Source organism: Macrosteles quadrilineatus, unplaced genomic scaffold (assembly GCF_028750875.1).
Source record: "Macrosteles quadrilineatus isolate MER2022 unplaced genomic scaffold, UCM_ALF_1.0 Scaffold_3__2_contigs__length_128488019, whole genome shotgun sequence".
In the NCBI taxonomy this organism is placed as follows: Eukaryota; Metazoa; Arthropoda; class Insecta; order Hemiptera; family Cicadellidae; genus Macrosteles; species Macrosteles quadrilineatus.
Window position 1 is genome coordinate 54,335,199 of NW_026542596.1, and position 19,656 is coordinate 54,354,854.

A 19,656-nucleotide genomic window follows, 5' to 3' on the forward strand; every position below is an offset into this window, starting at 1 on the left:
TTACTTTAGTGTCAGTGGTTACTAGAGTAACATCAGGTTCAACTCTTGGTTGCTGAGAAGAAGTAGCTGAGTGGTTCTGGCGCTCCTCTAGTAAAAAGCGGGTCATTGGTAATTTTCATTGTTGACAACCCGTTTCCGATCAGTTTTCTTTGAGTTTTAACCTGAATGACTCTACGTTTAAATTAAATGTTTTGAGTATATTTCTCATCATATCATTTAATACTGTAGTTTTGACGTTGTCTGAGTGCATCTAATATTTGCTCCTTTTTGGGAAGACAATAAAGAGTCTACAAATATATTATTTGGTTTTAATATTTGTTAATACATCGGGCAGAACATACATAAATTGTCTCCACTTGATCTATAAGCATGTTGAATCTATGTCAATTCAATCCATCCACTTTGAATAGCGTGTAGGGTGTAGGTAGATAACTTTCTTAAATCTTGTTATAAAATTTAAATCCTGTCTTCATGAGTAGTTATATTTATATGACTTGTACTATGTTGTTTGGTTATAAAGGACAAGCGACCGTTTATTAAAAGTTAGTTTAAAATAATTTTGACACTTTTTAAAATAACAAGAAACAAATCGTAAAATACAAATCACTACACTGCATTTACTGGTCGGAACTACCTTAAAATTGACATTGAGTCGACATAAGGATATATCTTTATTTAATGTGTTACATAATCTATGTTATATTAATAAAAGTTTACAGTGTATATATCTCTGAGGACGATAGTTAATCTGAAACATTTTAAACGGCAAAGGAAAGACAAAAGTGTTTAGAGGGGAAAGATGGGGGAATCAAGGCCTGCGGCAGAATGTGTTACACTTTCCCGACTTCAATCTTTGCCACCTTATTATGAATTCAGGAGTCAATTTAGCCTCTTTTTGAGGGCCAGGATGCAAGGAGGGTTGAGTGTTTGGACAAACACCAAGATCTCTCATTCCCCCTTCTCTCCCTCTCCCATACCTTCCACTTACCACTCACCACTTACTCGCACACTCGCTTCTGACTGTGATTTTCGTCATACTTTCTCTGAGTTTAATGACATTAAACATTGACTATAACTTTCATCTTAAATACAGATTTATCATTCCTGACGATGGTTTATGTCTTATTCCCATTTCTAAACTGATCTAGGTTTCTATCCTCGGACTTTTAATGCAATCCGTTATGTAAGAAAAACTTTTTGAATCTCACTTGGTTGGGATATGCTTTCAAAACGTGATCGAAAATGGTTGTGGTATTCGTAAACAACATTTGTAAACATATCAGTGACAGCTAGAAATAATAATCTTGACCAGAACAGCTGTTCGTTATTTCATAGATGATTATGTGATACAAATTGGACGAAAACTTGACAAAAATCGCACAAAACTGCATTTTTGAACGGCCGTAATTTTAATTACAAAGTAGTGAGACCATATTTTAATGGCTAAAGACACTCCCGCCAATCCAGTGAAAAAATTAAAATGACTTGGATCTTGATAGGAACTCTCGTTTTCCTGGGGAAGATAGCGTAAAATGCCATCTTGAGTGTTACAGACAGACAGAAAGTAAGACAGACAGACAAACAGAAATAGAGATAAGACTCGTTTCTGATTCTTTAATGTATAAAACGTAAAAATAGCCTAAAAATATATAATTCTGAGCAATGTACAGACAAAACTCAAATTTTATTTTATTTAGAAGAAGATAATACCATAGACTAACCAACACATAATACGGACCAACTGTGATATCGTTTGAATTCTAATATAACTTTAAACACTAAACACTTTGGTTTATCATAGGCCTACTAATGATGACTACTTTTGATGAATGGCTGAAGACAATTTTAAGGTTATGTAGAAGGTGTTTTCTTTCCATTATTTATATATTGTTTTAATCAGTTCAAATCTAATGCGATGCACTCTGTCGCTTACTATCTAGCATTTATTACCGATAAAACCAATTTATTTAAGGGCGCTTGTGAGTATTACCGTGCATATGCAAAGTTTTACATATAGTCTTTGGATTCTGGAGCCCTAAAACACTTAATATATAGTAGTACTGAACCTATGTGCAACAATGAGGAATGTAGTAAAAACTAATTCACGAATGGGAAATAGAATTAAACAATTTAGAAAAACATAATAGGTTTTAGTTGGTGGAAGACAGATCTAATAATCAGTAAAACATCTTTTAAATTAAAGGTTTAGAGATCAAAACAATAAAGCTTAAGATTTTTTCAATATCATTGGCAAAAGAAATTTGTTCCTGATTCTTTGACACAGAGGGTCTCATTTGTGGGGCTTATTGGTTCAGATACGAATCCTCTTTTGTGATTTTGTTTGACTCAAAGATTTAGTTTATTGAAGTTTACAAGACTGTTGTTCTGAAAAATTGTGTTATGAGCGAGGGTTGTATTAACTATCTCAATGTCAAATGGAAATCAACTGACCAATTCATCTTTATGATTCTTCCTACATGTAGTTTTCTGCTTTCTCTTCTCCATGTAAATCATAAGGTTTGGTCTTTTATACCGGTTCACGTAAGGTCTGGTCACGTATTGTTCAAAAAAGGTGGGGACATAATTTACGTACTGATTCATTGTGCCAAAATTAAGAGAAAATCAAGTATAATTTTTTTTTTTTTATCGCTTTATTAAATAGTAGCCATTTATGTTAGAAAAAAATAATCTTGATTCAACTTAAATTTTCAAAAATGGCGGCCAATTTAATTTCTTTAGCTTAAATTACTCGAAAATGGCAGATTTTATGAAAAAAGGTCTCGTACACTTTTATTTAGCATTTTTAATTTCCTATCAAACAATACCAAGGTCGAAAAGATCGAATAAGAAATACTGTAGCTGAAATATTAGCATTTTCGATCTTGGTATTGTTTGATAGGGAATTAAAAATGCTAAATAAAAGTGTACATGACATTTCTTTCATAAAATAAGCCATTTTTGAGTAATTTAAGTTTTAAAAATTAAATGGCCGCCATTTTGAAATTTTAAGTAAAATCAAGATAATTTTTTTCTAACATGGATCTCTTCTACCTTAACATACATACAAAGTTTCATAAAGATCGATTAAAAAAATTCAAAGATAAAAATTTTAATGTAAAAAATACAAAATTGCGGATATCTGGTCGGAAAATGAGCAAGGGTTGACAGGACACTTTTTGCCCGTGTTTGATGTTTTTTGTCATGTATTGCATCATTAATTAACAAACCAAGCTAAGAAACAAAAATATTTTTCATTTAAAGATAAACCTCTCAAAACGACATCTACCTTGTTTTCAATTCTTCTAATGGAAATAAGCAGCTGTGATTCAATAATTTCATATTTTACAATAGTCAAAAAACATAAACGAGAGATGGTGTTTTTGGCCTCTGGGGACCTCAAAACGAAAAAGTAAATGAGTCCTGGGCCCAGGTCTTACCATGAGACCTACGGTAATAGTTTATTCCTTATATAGGAAATACGCTAAAACAGATCAGATTTGACGATAAGATTAGGAGTCTATGTGCACCGTTTTATGTTAATGGTATTTTAATGCTATAGTACAAAATATGGTAATTTCAAAAATGAAAACCCAGCTTAAAATCACCCCTATGCCCCTATTGACGTGCTATTTGATATGTCTTTGGCTTCTGCATGCAGATCATGACTCAGCATCACAATGCAATGTTATCAAGCTTCCAAGCAAGTAGGTCCAGGCACATCAGTTATGCAGGTCAAAGGGCAGCCTAATCGACTGTAGAAGGGATACATCACTCATTGTGCGTCTGCTGATAACTTACGATCCCTTACCTTTAGTCGCTATACAAGTTTGGCTGTTGATTCCTCGATCAGCACTTAAGCAGCCTTGCCACATTTTTTGGAGGGATTAGCACCGGCTCAAGTGTAAAATTGCATAAAAATATAAGATAATGTGTATAAGCATTATGCTATTGATAGTTTTATGTATTTCAAAACTATCTATTGATTAGATTTATATGACCCACCAAGGGCAAAGGTGTTGAATGAATGAGACCACAGCTCTGCTCCTAAGGGCCCTTTCACACGAGGATACTGGTGGCGGCCACCGGTGTCCGTCGCAGGTTGCTCGCTACTACTTTAACATTGTTTTAAATGGGGGCTTTCAGGAGCAGCCACTGCAGTAACCGGTAACTGGTAGCAGCCATCAGTGGCCTTGTGACGCGTGAAAGGGCCCTAAGAATATGTGTTCTTTGCCCTGCACCATTTACTTAAAGCCCAATTATTAAGGACGTTGGGTCCTGTTTCAAACTATCAAAAAGCTTAGAAACTGCAAAACATTTTTTTTACTTTTGATTTAGTTTGGAAAATTTGTTAAATAATGAGCTAAAGCAAATTACTCTGATACCACCCTACCGAAAAAAATATTCCCAATTTACGATTGCAAACCCATTCAGTTATATTCCAAAGGGGAATTTCTCTAGAAAATTTGTCAATGGATTGGCAAAAATGTTTTGCAATAAATAGAAGTGATAAGAAAAGACGATAAAGCTAATCACAAAAAGTGCTAAGTCCAAGCCCCTGAGAAGTAATACCCAAGAGGAAGGCAATTGGCTGTAAAACAACATGACCCGTTTACGATGGTACTTTTTTGTATCAACACTAAAGGAGGAAACAGGGATAAAGCTTTTATCTCTAACAGTCATGAAACTTCTTCTGGCATCAAGGAGATGATTATCGTGTTATCTTTGATGAAATCGGGTGTTTTGTTATTTAATTATTATAAATGTAAGCTCTATGTACATTTTATATTCATTAAAATGTAGAATACATTACAGTGTCAGAAGTATACATTATATAATAAATACATGATTATTATCCCTCAAGAGTTTCTTCACCGTAGTTATTCACAAGAAGTTCCACGTGAGAGATGTCATGTAGAAAATATAACACAAAATTGTTACAGAGACATAGGCTACATTAAACATGAAAATGGTATGTTTACTACCATTGACTTTTGGATAGTCAAAGACTGTTCGGTGAATAATTTTATTTACGATAGATTCCCAAGATGTACTCGCCTGTGGATTTTGCAACTACAGTACCTATGTTGACTGTTAACATTTTCATAATTATTTTCCATTATTACAGCTCTGACGAGCCAAACACAACATTTCAAATATTTGGTTTAACTCTTTTATTATAATAAAATTGGAACAAAACCGCGAAAGACTAATATTTCAATGGCTTCTCTACCATCTCAAAAACAGATATTGTATTATTCAACAAGTTTAATGCTTCTAGATTCAAACCCTAGGAGGGCTATTAACGTCAAAAACAGACTGCTAATATAAACGCTTATTCTAATTCTCAACTTTAGCTTAATTGATTAAAAGAGGGCGAGTTAAATGACTGGGATAAGCAGCCAAGGCAACGTCAGTTTCCTTGCTGCATAAAACTCGCCTTTCACAAATTTAATTGCTGTGTCGGTGCCTCCATGAATACTATCTTCTCATTTAATTACGGAGCTGTTCATTTGAGTGTTAACAAATTAAAGCAATTGTGTTTTATTTTAGCTTATTACAAAATTAGAACATTCTAAACATTTTTTTTTTAATGGAGTGTGTTTTGAAATTTTTTTACTTTCATGGCTTTTAAGCTGAATTTGTGTTTTTTTTTTATTGATATGTCAATAGTTCTACACTGGTACCAGAAACACAAGAGCCTTACATTATATACAAATATTTGAATGTTTCAAGGTTATTTTTTTTAACAGAGGGCCAAGCTTACAAGTTACCATGGGATTGAATCGCAGCTAGAACAGCTTATTGTGCACTTTCAAGGTTACTGGTACTGGCATTATTTTTAACAAAGGAAGGCTTGCTTGAAAAAAAAAACAGAGGTTTAAGGCCCAATGGTCCAATGGTAGTGAGATGAAATGTTCGAGCTTTTGAGTATATCATAAAGGTTTGTGTTTCCTGTGTTCTTGTGAGGGAAAGGACTATTTCCTATTCAGATAAGCCCATACTTGAAAGATTCTTAAAAATCTAGGTTCTTGTGGTCTAAGATACATTATTGTATGTCAATTCCGCACAAGAAACACAAGCATGTTGCAAATGTTTACAAAACACCTAAAATTATACGTTGTCTGTTTCAGCAATCGAAAAGATGATTATCAAGAAATATAACATATCGCCAGACGACTTCCGAGTGATGGAGACTGTGGTACTGAAGGCTGAACCACACAAGGCGGGACAACAGTGGAAGTTCGCTGGTGCCTTCTACTATGCAACTACCGTGCTTACTACAATAGGTAAGGGGGCAGCGCTAAAAAATATGTATTTTGAACGTATGGCCATGGTTGGTTTGTCCTAGGGGCTTGTACGCTGGTTGGTCACTGACAGATGTGCTTGGTGTGTGTGTGTGTGTGTGTGAGAGAGAGAGAGAGTGAGAGGGAGACAGGAAGATTATTTTTGTACAGCTTAAAATGTAAGTTATTTTCTTTTGTTAATGTTTCTGTATCCATGATTTAGATTTTGTCTTTGTTGTATATTAATGTAATTGTTAAAATATATGTGTTATATTTATGACAGGTTAAGTGTAAGAAAGGGCCATGTGGCCCTAACTTTTGCCTGTATAAATAAATAATATTTCATTTCATTTCATTTCATTTTAAGGGGGTCGAGCTACACTGCAAGAGAGTTTAGAACAAAGTGCTATTAAGTGCATAATTAAATAACTTCCTTACCAATACTTCACATGTGTTTTATGCAAATATAATCACATAATCATTTAATATCATATAATAATCATATATCTTATTATTTAATCATATTATGTTGACATTTGAAATTCACAATCATGCACTAGAGATGGTCAGCTGCTGTAGTTTTTACAGACGGGATTTTGAAGCATGATATAAATGATTTACATGTAAAAGGTGAGACAATGTCTCCTATGATAGTTTTTTATATGACCTATACATAAAACATTTTATATTTAAACTGGTGTTAAATATGTATAAAATATCTTGTAACAGCGATCATTTTGATTAAGATTCCATAATTTCCTCTGTTACTTAGTACCGGTACTTCTCACTTATTCTTGGTCCCTTCAACATACTGTAGTTTCAGTCGTTCCAAATGTATTTTTCGTGCTGGGCTTGGGCTTCCTGAACTTATTCGCTTTTTTTATTTTAATGTAGAGTCTCTCCTCCTCTCTCCTATAAATATGACCTGCTTATCTAAGTCGTCTTGATTTTCCTTCTGTAACTGTGTCCACTGTGTTCCAGATTTCTTCTTATCCTGTATTGTTCTTCTTTGACTTCCTCATAATTGCTCTTATTTTATTTGGAATAGTTATTGTTGTTTATTCCTCATTGTCTATAGCTCTGAACCGTTAATTAAGCACAACTGGTCTTTTAATGGCCTTTGGAAATTTATTAATTTAGAGTACAAATTGAACAAAAGGATTAATAAGGAACAGAAATGATTAAAGTTTAAAGTATGAGAAGGATTTTACATGCACATAGGGCACAGATCTTTACAAAATCCTAAAAGTAAAACACTATTAATTTTTATCTATATGAATGAAAATGAATCACTGTTCAACTTAAATGACAGATGGACCTCTCTAAAAAGTTGTGCTTGATTTATGGAAAGCTTAATGTTTCTTTTCAAAGATAGCTAAGGACCAAAATTCTATTTCACTCAAAGCAGAATGCAACATCAGTAAAGTTCTCTATACAGTTTGGCCTGACAGGGGGTTAATTAATCAATCCAGTTTCTTTTCAAGTGATGCATCCGCTTACAAACCCCCATTTCTCCATCCACCCATACCACTTCCATGTACCTCACCCACCACCTTCTGTTTTAACATATTTGTTTATTTATCGGTTTTTCTTAATTTTTTTACACTACTTCACAATGATTTCTCTTACTTAATATATTTTGAAATGGGTGCATTTTTTCTAAAAATTTATGAACATATTGTACCCCTCTATTGAACATTTTTCAAAATTGAGTTTACCTCAGCTTTTGGTTTATACATTATCTAGGAGAAACCTACTTATGAGTGTACTCACCTAATGCAAAGGGAAATCATCTTTCAATTTGTCATTCAAAGGTGGGTTGAATTGAATGTGAAACATATGTGCCCAATGGGTCATACCATAGACGAAAAGAATTAAATATATAGACTGACAGCCGTGCTTCGGTTACTATGGTTATACCATAGGTTCTGGCGAACACCGCTGGGAGCGTCGTGTGGTTACTTAGCGCGTACGTAGTAATAATATGGCACTTCCAGCGGTGTGCGCCAGAACCTATAGTAGCCGCAGCACAGCTGACGGTCTATATTTAATTCTTTTTGTCTATGTTCATACCGCCCTCTAATAAAAATAATTGTTAAACCCTCACTAAGCTTTGCAAGTTTTTATTACAGCTAGGTAGATGAGTGGTTATAGTGCTCGCCTGGTAATACAAAGGACGTCGGTTTAATCCTGGGAAAAGTCAGTAGCTTTTTGATGGTTCGAAACTAGACCCAGATGTCCTGATCGGGCTTTTAACAAATGATGAAACAGCTGTTCTTAGTCAGTAACAAAGCTACACAATGTATCTCACCACATACACTCATCCTCCACTCATATTGAGGTTAAATACGCTCCTATGTTGTGTCCCTACCTCAGTTTAAAATAAGAAAGCTTATCCAATGAATCTGAATAGTTTATTAAGAACAAGTACCAGAGTATACAGCCAGATAATATAATCGTTATCTTTTTATGGAGAAAAATTATTATTATACTTACAGTTTTGTCTGAAATAAGTACCCAACTAACTTAAAAATATGTTACCAGTACTTGTTTGTGTTTCAAAAGCTTCATAAAAGTTTTTGAAAGAAATTTGTACTTTCAAGTTTAATTTGTTCTTTCAATTTGTCACTATCAGACCCCCTAAACAACCTTTAAAGCATTTTATAAACTTTTAGTTGGATAGGACTTATACCTGAACCATTTGAACTAAAACAATATATCTGGATGTTAACCCAAGGCCCCACTAGAAAAACAGGCCTTGCTGCAGGATCCATGACGTCACACTAGGGGATGGATTTCATTGATAAATTCATTAGCCATCACAATTCCCATATGTTTTAGGTAAATAAACAGGCTGGTTGTTTGTAAGATTTTAACGGTAAGAGTTTAGTTACTATCCACCACTGTGACGTAGTGTTGCGCTGCCCGTGCTGCAGCATGGCCTGTTTTTTCTATGGGGCCTTGGTTAACCCCCCTCAAAAAATATCTAGATGGATGAGTAACAATTATTTCCAGCAAGGTTTTATATGATTTTAAGTTAAACTACTTCAAAGAGATAAAGGTATATAAAGGATGTTGTTACAATCATACAACCGCGCTAAACAATTATTTACAACTTGCGTTTCTAGCAAATGATAAAAGCGTCCATTCAAAGAACTTGCAACTCACATTACACCAAGGTGTGCGTCCAATGGGCGACAGAGCATGAATCACTAACTTGGCAATCGCAGTATTGGTTTAATTGACCCGTTGTAATGTCATATGACCGCAATATTATCATTCAAATCCGTTTCAAACACTTAATTGTTATCAACCTTAATCAACTGGTGATTTGTCAACAACGTGATTGCCATTAATTAAATTTTTAATTAAAATTACCTTTTTTGCATTTTTATTCTATCTAACTCTTCTTTATTTATTCTGATGTTAATCATCTATTGATTGACTTTTATAACTGAATTGGCTTTTATAGCTGTAGTTCTATTTTAGTGTAGGAATATTTCTCCCGCAAATATGATTCCAAACAATATGATATTGATTACAAGTTTATGAAGTGTTAATTGCCTGGTCATCCTAAATGGTAGTTAAACTGTTTGTAATATTTCTGAAATTCGATTTACCTAATTTGAAAATGTAGAATAGGTTACTATTAACTGAATTTTTATTTAATTATTATTTATTTAGTTGATGGGCTATCTAATTTGAATTGTAGTTAGGTTTGAACAGTAATCAAAAAATGTACAGTAATGTCAAATTTTAAATTATTTTCCATTGCAATGAAATAAACTGCAAGTCTTAAGATATATTTTAATCACTCCTTCTCCCTCTGAACCTAAGAAGGGAGAGTTCAACCTGCCCAGGACTAAAACAGTCATTGGGTATCAGTTGTTATGTTTCCTATAAGACAACAACCCCACCTAAGTGAATATATGAGTGAAAGGAATGAGTTGATCTGTGTATCTTCATTGTTACTGACCAAGATCAGCTATTCTAAGAGATTATTTCCCATCAAATCCATCCAAAGTGTTTGCTGCAGTTCATGCTATGTTTGTCGTTTGTCTGCAGGATACGGACACTCGACGCCCAACACGGTGGGAGGCAAGCTGTTCACCATGTGCTACGCCATCGTCGGCATCCCCCTGGGCCTGGTCATGTTCCAGAGCATCGGAGAACGGCTCAACAAGTTCTCGTCCGTGGTGATCCGCAACGTCAAGAAGCTTCTACGCTGCAAGAACGTGGAAGCGTCCGAGTTGAACCTCATCTGTGTGGTTATGACACTAAGTAGCCTGACGATAGCCGGGGGTGCGGCAGCCTTTAGTCGGTACGAAGGGTGGACTTACTTTGACTCTGTGTACTATTGCTTCATCACCCTGACTACCATCGGGTTCGGCGACATGGTCGCGTTACAAAAAGACAATGCACTGGACAAAAAGCCAGAATATGTGGCCTTTGCGCTAATTTTTATTCTTTTTGGGTTGGCCATCGTGGCCGCTTCGCTCAATTTGCTCGTGTTGCGGTTTGTGACGATGAACACTGAAGACGAACGCCGGGACGAGGCTGAGGCCCTGCAGGTAACTAAAATTTCATTCCTTAACAGTACATATTTGAAATAAATAAAGGGTTTTGGCCAAAGGTACAAAATACCAGCATCAATGAGAAAAAACTTTAAACGGGCAAAACAAATAACATGAATAGTTATTTACGGAGGTACACCCCTTAACAGAACTAAATCCAAAATGGTTAGCCTCACATTGTGTTGTACAGACCATTCAAGTATATAGGAGAAACAATAAAACAGCACTTTTGTACTATGCTATGATAGTTTGATACCTAGGTATAACCACCAAATAATTGGTTCTTCTTTCTGAGGTATACAGTGAATCATGTTGCTAAAAAAAGGAAAGGGGAAATCAAGTATAATTTCATATTGTTCTGCCAATTATTCTATCAAGTTTAAATTCCATTCTGCTTCCAGTGTAATTCATTACCAGTATATATAACAGAAAGCATATGGTACATATGTGAGTAAGTAGTGTAAAATGTGCAAGGTAAATTATCCCTGCATCGCCCAAATTTCCCCCCTCATTTGCTAAATAAATTATCACAAGGTTATCGAGTTAAAAACTACCACAGAACAGAAATGGTGTCTTTGAGTGCATTTACATTACCAACACCCGTAGAAATGTTATAGACTTTCCTTTATTTAATTACTCATCAATTAACACAGCACATTGATTATTGGTTCAAATGTTTATTCATACCAGAATATACATAAAAGGAAAATTTCATTATCGATAAGGAGTTTTCATCATGCTTAATAAACAAGTGAAAACGCAATATTTATTGAAACTGATGTGGTTAAAACAATTCATAAAACCAATGAAAGATCAAATATGGAAATTCTGATTCAACAGTTTTCCCATTGTAGCTGTTTAATTAGAATTGTGCAAATTACGCAGGGAACAAACAAGTAGATATTATTTGACACAATAGTAAAGGTAGCATTCACTGGTGGTTTGTCAATAAACATTCTTCATTGCCTGCCTCGCTAATGAAAGTCTTTGAAACTTATGTTTTTTGTAATTTTTTAAAGATATAGTTTTAAGGATTCAATTGTAAATTATCAATAATTAATTACCATTCCTTAGTTCTTCAAAAATAGCCCAAAACTATTTTGATTAAAATTTGTGTGTTTTAGCCCTTTTAACTCTTAACAGATCGGTACAACCCCCACCGCTGTAAACACTACGGTTAAAAAGTTATTGTAAATTATGTAGTTTTCCCGTAAAACCCAATAGAATAAAGGAAAATTGAATTTTTGAATAGACCCAACCATTTAGATTGAAATTTAGTGTGTGACTATCCTTATGATTCTAAACAATATGGTATTGCTTAAAAATTATGGTTTAAAAGCTTTTGCAACCTTTGTGATTTTCCCCATAAAATATCATAGTCACTCCCCACCGCTTACCCATGATAAAGATTGTTAACGAGCCAATGGGAGAAAGTATGTGTCAGATTTGCTGATGCCGTTTATTTACATACGTATACAGAGAAGGTTTTTTTACTTATGGACTTTGTTACAAACTAAAAAAAATGAAAGGCGTATGACACCAAAGTGCCATCTTCTGTCATAAAATTATTTATACACTTTTTAGCTGACTAAAAGTGTCAAGGTAGAGGAGCGTAAGGTTTGCATATATTTACTTCAGTCAATGTAACAGTTATAAGGATTTTAAATATTTGTATGAGTCTTACGTATCCTTCAATAAACCACACAGTTAACTAAATTTAGTTCAAATGACATGTTTTTTGACACAAAAATAATTTTGACTGGTTAACTCAAATATATTGGGAGAGAAAGAACTTTCTCCGTGTTTTAGATCCTCCTCCACTAAAAGCTAAGGGAAGATAATTTTTATGCCACATCTTTTATCTCTTCTCATCCCTACAATCCAACAAGAGGCTTGCTGCTAATTTGTGCAGAGTATTGTTTGTGGTGGCGTCACTGGGTTGAAGAGCTCTTCGTTGTTGTTACGCTCTTGAATAATTCTCACTCCCAAGTCTCTGTACTCTGTATTTTGCAGATAACACTTAAATGAAATCTGGCTTGTGTGTAAGCAATCGTTTTAGTAATTGAGTTTTATATTAGGCAAATATTCAAGGCCAACATTGTAAGCCAAAAGGATAAAACATAGCCTGAAGTTTTAAAGATGCTAGGATAATATGGTAACCTCATTAATATAGCATATTAAAATTTGTTCTTTGATTTCAGTCTTAAATAAGAATACTATTTTTGTATAGTGTAAAGTTATTGTGTTTCTTGTGCCAGATTAGAACGTGGAATAATTATTATTATATAGGAAGGAGCTAGTACTGTAGTTCAAAAAATTCTGTGTCATGTTTATATGCATAATTCTAGTAATTCATTCTCATGAAACAAAAGGTCCTGGGTATCTAAATGCATACTAGATAAATATTTTTAAATCCACTTCTAAAAACTTCTAAAAAAGTCGCTTACCCCCCTTTAAGTTGATACATTTGATATGATCTACTTTGACAAAAAATATATGGAACGTCATTAATATAATTAGAAATAAAACTTTTTAAAAATGTTCCCTATCGTCCTAAAATTTAGAAAACTCTTAAAATAATTTAAATGGTCAAATAATTCATTATACTTATTAGTTATTGAAACAGTTTTTTTTTTAAATACAGGTAATTTAGAATTGATAGTGATACTAAACATTTATGAGCTATCTGCATGTGAAAAGGAATTTTTAGCATTTTTACTAAATTGTGTGGGTAGCAGATTGTTTATTGAGTTCTCCGCTCTTGATCTAAAGGTTGCTAGTTTAATACCAAATACTGTCCATTCTGAACAGGGCTGCTTTAAAGGGCCTGTTGGGTCCAGTACCCAAGAGGTTTAAGGATTGTTTGGGGGTGCAAAGACAAAAAATCCCCACCAATGAAGGGGACAGAGAATCCATAGTGTGTCAAATGCAAACCGCAGGCATTATTCGGGACCCAGGTGCCTTTTCATTGGTCTATCGATCAATGATATGCTTGGACTCTTCCCTTACACAAAACATTAAAACAAAGGAAAAAATTCTTTGTGATTGTAACCTACTTTAATTCTATGTCTTGCTCTGACCCATGGTTTACGTGAAACACCCTATAGGTCCCGAGATATATTTGCCCTCCTCGTCCCTTTGTTAAAAGGGAATTTTTTCTTCCTTGCACTTGAAACAAACTTAAAACCTCTTTCGCCCCTGGGCCTGGGTCTACTGGGTCCATTCACTAAAGAGGCCCTGCCTTTTAATAATGTTCTCTTGATTTTTGTAGACAATTAATAGATTTTAAGGCAAATCTAAGGAAAATGTTATTTTTTCCCTTTTGAGTTTGTCTATTGTGGTTTGTTATTGCTAAATTACAATAATTATGATTTTTGATGCAATATTCATCCTCTCCTCACCTGCATTATAGGCCTAGTTCAAATATACAGGATGAAGGATTTTTTTTTTTTTTTTTTTTTTTTTTTTTTTTTTTTAGGGTGAGGAGGGAAAATGCTTTTACGCACACAGGTAGCCAGCCTGTAGTGTGAGACTCCTGAGTTTATCACAGACTACTCACTAAAAAACCCCCTCTACTCTGTTGGACACAGACCTGGAATTGTTTGTCACATTACTTCAAGTCAGGCCAACATGTGACCTAAGCCCACAGGGCTCGCACCGTTTCTGGCATTATTTATTTTTTGACCTACACCGCATCCCGGTCGAGGTCAAGCTTCTTGGCGCGGAGAACACCCTGGATGTAAAGTGACACACAGGTCCAATTGTCCTCACCCTCCATCATCATCGGTATGACCGTGTCCACCGACAGCAGTCCTACGAACTGTTGAGCCTCTAGGCGGGGCCTTTCCCAATGCTGGCAGTGGAAGAAAGTGTGTTCCACGTCATCGGGAATGCCTGGGCAGTATATGCAATCGGGTGACACGGCTTTGCCCATCCTGAACAAGTACGACCGGAAAAAGCCGTGACCCGTCAGAAATTGGGTGAGGTAGAAGTTCACCTCTCCGCACCGCCGATTAACCCAAGGTTGGACCTGTTGTATCAGTCGCCTGGTCCAGAGCCCCCTTGTCTCCTGTTCCCAGCTCTCCTGCCACAGCTGGAAGGTCCGGGTGCGTTCCTCAATACTTGCCTGGTCCTCCCCACGGCGCTGATAAATTGCCTTCCTCTCCGCCGCCAAAAGTTTGACGGGGATGACTCCAGCAACCACCAGGACGGCGGGTTCGGACACTGTTCGATAGGCAGATGCTACCCTTAGTGCTGCCTGACGCTGCACTCGGGCGAGCCGCATCCTATATACCTCCTTATTGAGAGCGTCTGCCCAGACCTCCGCACCGTACAGGAGCACTGACTGGACCGCAGACATCAACAGCCTTCTGCGGCTGGACCGTGGACCTCCGACATTGGCCATTAACCGACTAAGGGAAGAAACCATTTTAGCGGCCTTGTCCGCCGTACGGGTGATCTGGTCTCGCCAGCTGAGCTTGCTGTCCACCATGACCCCAAGGTACTTTGCGGCACGAGTGGTTTGGACTTCAACGTTCCCCACCATCAAAGGCACGATGGTGTCAATCCTCTTTTTAGTCAGAATGACAATCTCAGTTTTGCTCAGAGCGAGCGAGAGACCATGTTCTGCCATCCATGCGTTAATGGTTCGCATGACTCGATTTAGTTTCAGCTGGGCAAGCTCAATGCTACGTGCAGCTATTAAAGCCGCAACGTCATCTGCATACCCAACTAGGACGGTTTCCTCAGGCATCTCGGATCTCAAGAGGCTGTCGTAGGCGACGTTCCAGAGGTCCGGGCCCAGTATGGATCCTTGAGCAGCACCAGAAGTTACATCCATCGTCCTGGAGCCTTCTGTAGTGTCGTAAATGATGAGGCGGTACCGGAGGTAGTCCTCTATCATGCGCATGAGGTATGCCGGGACGTGGAAAGTGTTCTCCAGTGCGTCGAGCATATCGCACCACCTCGCGGAATTAAATGCGTTTCGCACATCAAGTGTTACAAGCAGCACAACCCGACGAGAATAGTTGTTAAACTCCTCAGCTCTCATTACGGCTCGCTTTACCTCCTCAATAGCGTCAACCGTTGACCGTCCCTTCCTGAAACCGTACTGACGAGGGGATAGATTCCCTGCAGCAACCACGGCTGAATTCAGTCGGGAACGGATCAACTTTTCCAAGACTTTCCCAGCAGTGTCCAACATACAGAGAGGTCTGTAAGAGGAGGGTAGGTCTGGGTTTCCTTTTCCCTTCCCCACGAGCACAAGCCTAGCTGTTTTCCAGCAGAAGGGAAACTTCCCCTCGGCCAGACAGGCATTGTACGTGCTCAAAAGGATTTGTGGGTTTATTGAAAAGACTTTCTTCAGGGCCTCACCAGGTACCCCATCCGGTCCAGGAGCCTTGTTGTTCTTCAGGGACAGAACGGCCGCCTCCAACTCCTCGAGACTGAAAAGCGGTACGTCGTCCACCCTTCCGAACTCCCGCAATGGACGCAGTGTGTGAGTCGGGAAAAGGGACTTTACGATCCTCTCCATAGAGGCCCCGTCCATAACGGAAGGTGGAGAGCGGGTGCCAAGCTTCTTGGTTACTATCTTGTAACCAAGGCCCCACGGATCGGAATCGACATCGTCCCTTAATTTCTCCCAGCAACTGCGTTTGCTCCGGTTAATGGCCCGGCGAAGAGACTTCCTTGCCACCTTGTAAGCGTCAGACTTAAGACGTCTATCTTCAGGTTCTCTAGCCCTGGTAGCAAGACGTCTGGCTCTCAATGCTGCCCGTCGTAGTTCTGCGATCTCGGTTGTCCACCAGTACACAGGTCGCTTATCGCACCGGGATATCCTGCGAGGCATTGACTCTTCGCAGGCCGAGACTATCAGCCTCATCAATGATGTAACTGATGTCTCTGCGTGAGCCACGCCGGATGCAGCAGGTACCACTGGCTCTCCCCGTAGTATGACTTCGGTGAATTTGGCCACGTCCAGCTTTTTGGTGTTCCACCGAACGGGCACCTGCCGAGACACGGTAGCTTGTCTCTGATGACTATCCATGACATCAAAAATGATGTACTGGTGGTCACTGGCCGTATAATCCTCTAGGACTCTCCAGGCTCGTATCCTCGGCAAGAGGGACTCAGATGCAAGCGTGATGTCTGGGATCGTTCCCCTCATTCCGGGACGCTGGAAAGTTGGCGTGTTGCCCTCGTTTATGACAACAAGTCCAGCCCTGGCAGCAAAGTCCAGGATGTACTTCCCCCGGGAATTAGTGAGAGTCATTCCCCACTCGACAGCCCTAGCATTGAAATCCCCCGCCACGACAACGTGCCCGGCGGTATCGCGCACGCTCACAGGATGAAGGATAATTGCCAGCAATAAGTAAAAAGCAAACGAAACATTACTCCAAAACAGAAGGACTTTCGTGAGGCGTATATTGTGTCCATTCTGTTTAGTTTGTATAAGACTCAAATTTACCTCACCAGCTATCCTGAACTTACTTTTACCGTTTTACCTTAATTCAAAGACAATCGCGCAGGTGGGGCTGATGCAACTTGCTATTCATAAAGCCCGGAACTAAAGGAAGCCCACACCTAGAAGTGTTTTTATTTTTTTATTGCAGGATATTTTGATGCGGATCATTGATTGAAAACTAATTAATTGTCTCAGCTGAAGGGTTACTGCTAACACGTACAAATCTGAGAATTGCTGTTACGATTCCAAGCAAGGACGATTATGGCCCAGATGCCATATATGTCATTGTGCTACCAATTAATGGTGCTATCTAAGTAAAAGTCGATGTTAGATAGTAAAATAGCCAGCGTTAGGTCCCAAATGTAATTGGTGTAAGGTGTAACCATGTAATTGTATAACAAATAATTGTAACCAGATTCTAGTCTGCAGCCTGAAATGTTGATTTGACACAATGTTAGAGTTCTTAACAAGTAATAAAGGATGACATATGCATAATTTTAGATTGTTGATTTTAGTTATCTTTGTTCGGTTTAGGTCTGTAATAAGTTTATTTTGTATGGTATTAACTTATGAGAAATAAAAGTTATTATCAATTTAATCCAAATTAATAGTTTCTAACGTAGTGTGATGTGACAGGCGGCCCAGGGGGCAGTGCGCCTGGAGGGGGACGTGATCACTGCCAACGGGTCCATTCTCAGCGGGCAGATAGGAGAGTCGAGCTCACTGGACGAGACAGCGTCCGTGTGCAGTTGCAGCTGCGGGTGGCAGGGTCGTCAACACCACTACTCGGTGCGACGGTCGTCGACGCGGCACCAACAAGAGCTGCGACACCAACAGCCGCTGCTGCCACTGGCACCGCTGCGACCCCTCCCCCCCGCCAGCAGACTACACCGTGCCTCCATCTGACTGGCCATACACTCTCGTCGACTCAGTAATTTAGGTTAGGTCGGATAACTTTTTAAAATAATAATAATAATTAACTAATAATATTTTTGACGCTTTATACTATTCTAATAAGTTGGTGGCGGTTTGGTGTCGAGTGCCGGGGTGGTGTGTGTTATGGTGTTGGCCGGTCGCGATCCGTCCACGCAAACATGGACCAATTAAAAGACAATAGTTTTAATTAACAAGGTTGTGAGTTAGCTGTGTCGATTAGTTTCGTTAAGAAACATCTTTTTTTTCATCTCGTGTTTAAAGTTTGGTTTTCAATTTTAGTGGCAAAGGGATAAAAAGGTAATGTTGGATGTGAGATTTTCATTTTAATTAGAAGATTTACAATTTTATTTCTAACAATCTGTTCTTATACTAATCACAGAAACAGCAATAAAAATGAATTGTAAGGATGAATATTAATCAAAAACGTTTCCATATACAATTTTTTTCATGACCTTTGGACATTTATTTAATAAACCAATAATTGATTAGTAAACAAATTTAACCTTACCACAATCAAACAGCTATTGGCAACCTGTAAAAAAAAAACAAGTGTGAAAGAAAGAGGTGTTAAGAATTAATAGTTTAACCTAACATTCACTTAGCTAAACATTAAACCATAATTTTTAAAATAACAATTAGGAAGTTTTTAATAAATCAATGTGAATCCTGATGTAATTTTACTACATAAGGGACAAAATATTGCTTGTGTTAAGTGCTGGTGACTTGCAGGCAGAGGCCGCACCATAGCATGCACTGGAACCACCTGCACAATTGCGTAACTTTGATCTTATTCAGTTTACAATTCTAGGCAATACGATAGGCCTTAATGCTTAGTGTGTATAATTTGATTGTGTATTAATATTTTTTAATTTTTATCGCAAACTTATATCGAACTATGTGCAACATTCCGTTTTTACTATTGTTCATAACGAATAAATAAACTTAAATAAAACCGTGTAAATACAATGTACAAATTGAAAATATTACCAAAATGTGAATTCTATTTTGTTAACGTATGAAATGTTTGTTGTTAAGATTTTTATGTGAGCGAGTGTTTACGTTTGATTCCGTTTCGACCTTATCTCCTCTGCGACCCACTCAGACTTTCTAAACAAATCTATCGGTGGACCACACATAAGTCGATTTTTCTACGTGAATTGTGCAAATAATTTAGGTCGTACCGCTTTAGATGTAATTACGTGTCGGTTAGAGTGGTGTTCCTAAATTAACTTGGTTGTAAAATGGTTGCCTTTCGCATGCATATGTTACTCTGTGGACTGATAACAGCTTTTCTTCATGTATTTTTCAAGTTATGTGACATCCGCAAACGTATTCATCCTCCATCGAAACACAACTTCAGTTTCTGTAGATGAAATGCCACAAGACTTCCACAGTGAAC

The 19,656-nt window shown here is 37.4% G+C and overlaps 2 protein-coding genes across 3 annotated transcripts in view; one reads left to right on the plus strand and one right to left on the minus strand.

The window, feature by feature from the left end:
• Nucleotides 1-18,254, plus strand: part of LOC128990884 (two pore potassium channel protein sup-9-like) — a 181,094-nt gene extending 162,840 nt beyond the window's left edge. Inside the window, exons 3-5 of the mRNA XM_054413521.1 lie at nucleotides 6,132-6,287; nucleotides 10,350-10,855; nucleotides 17,958-18,254. Of these exons, the coding sequence (XP_054269496.1) occupies nucleotides 6,132-6,287; nucleotides 10,350-10,855; nucleotides 17,958-18,227 (932 nt within the window). The 3' untranslated portion in view covers nucleotides 18,228-18,254. The remainder of the gene's footprint in view (nucleotides 1-6,131; nucleotides 6,288-10,349; nucleotides 10,856-17,957) is intronic.
• LOC128990885 (zinc finger protein 239-like) overlaps nucleotides 1-19,656 on the minus strand; it is a 172,285-nt gene that overhangs the window by 113,417 nt on the left and 39,212 nt on the right. The window contains exon 3 of one of the 2 annotated variants that reach the window (XM_054413524.1): nucleotides 18,566-18,789. The exons of the other annotated variant lie outside the window; for it this stretch is intronic. Coding sequence (XP_054269499.1) covers nucleotides 18,779-18,789 — 11 coding nt within the window. The 3' untranslated portion in view covers nucleotides 18,566-18,778. Of the gene's footprint in view, nucleotides 1-18,565; nucleotides 18,790-19,656 lie in introns of those variants that run through there. 2 annotated transcript variants of the gene reach the window in all.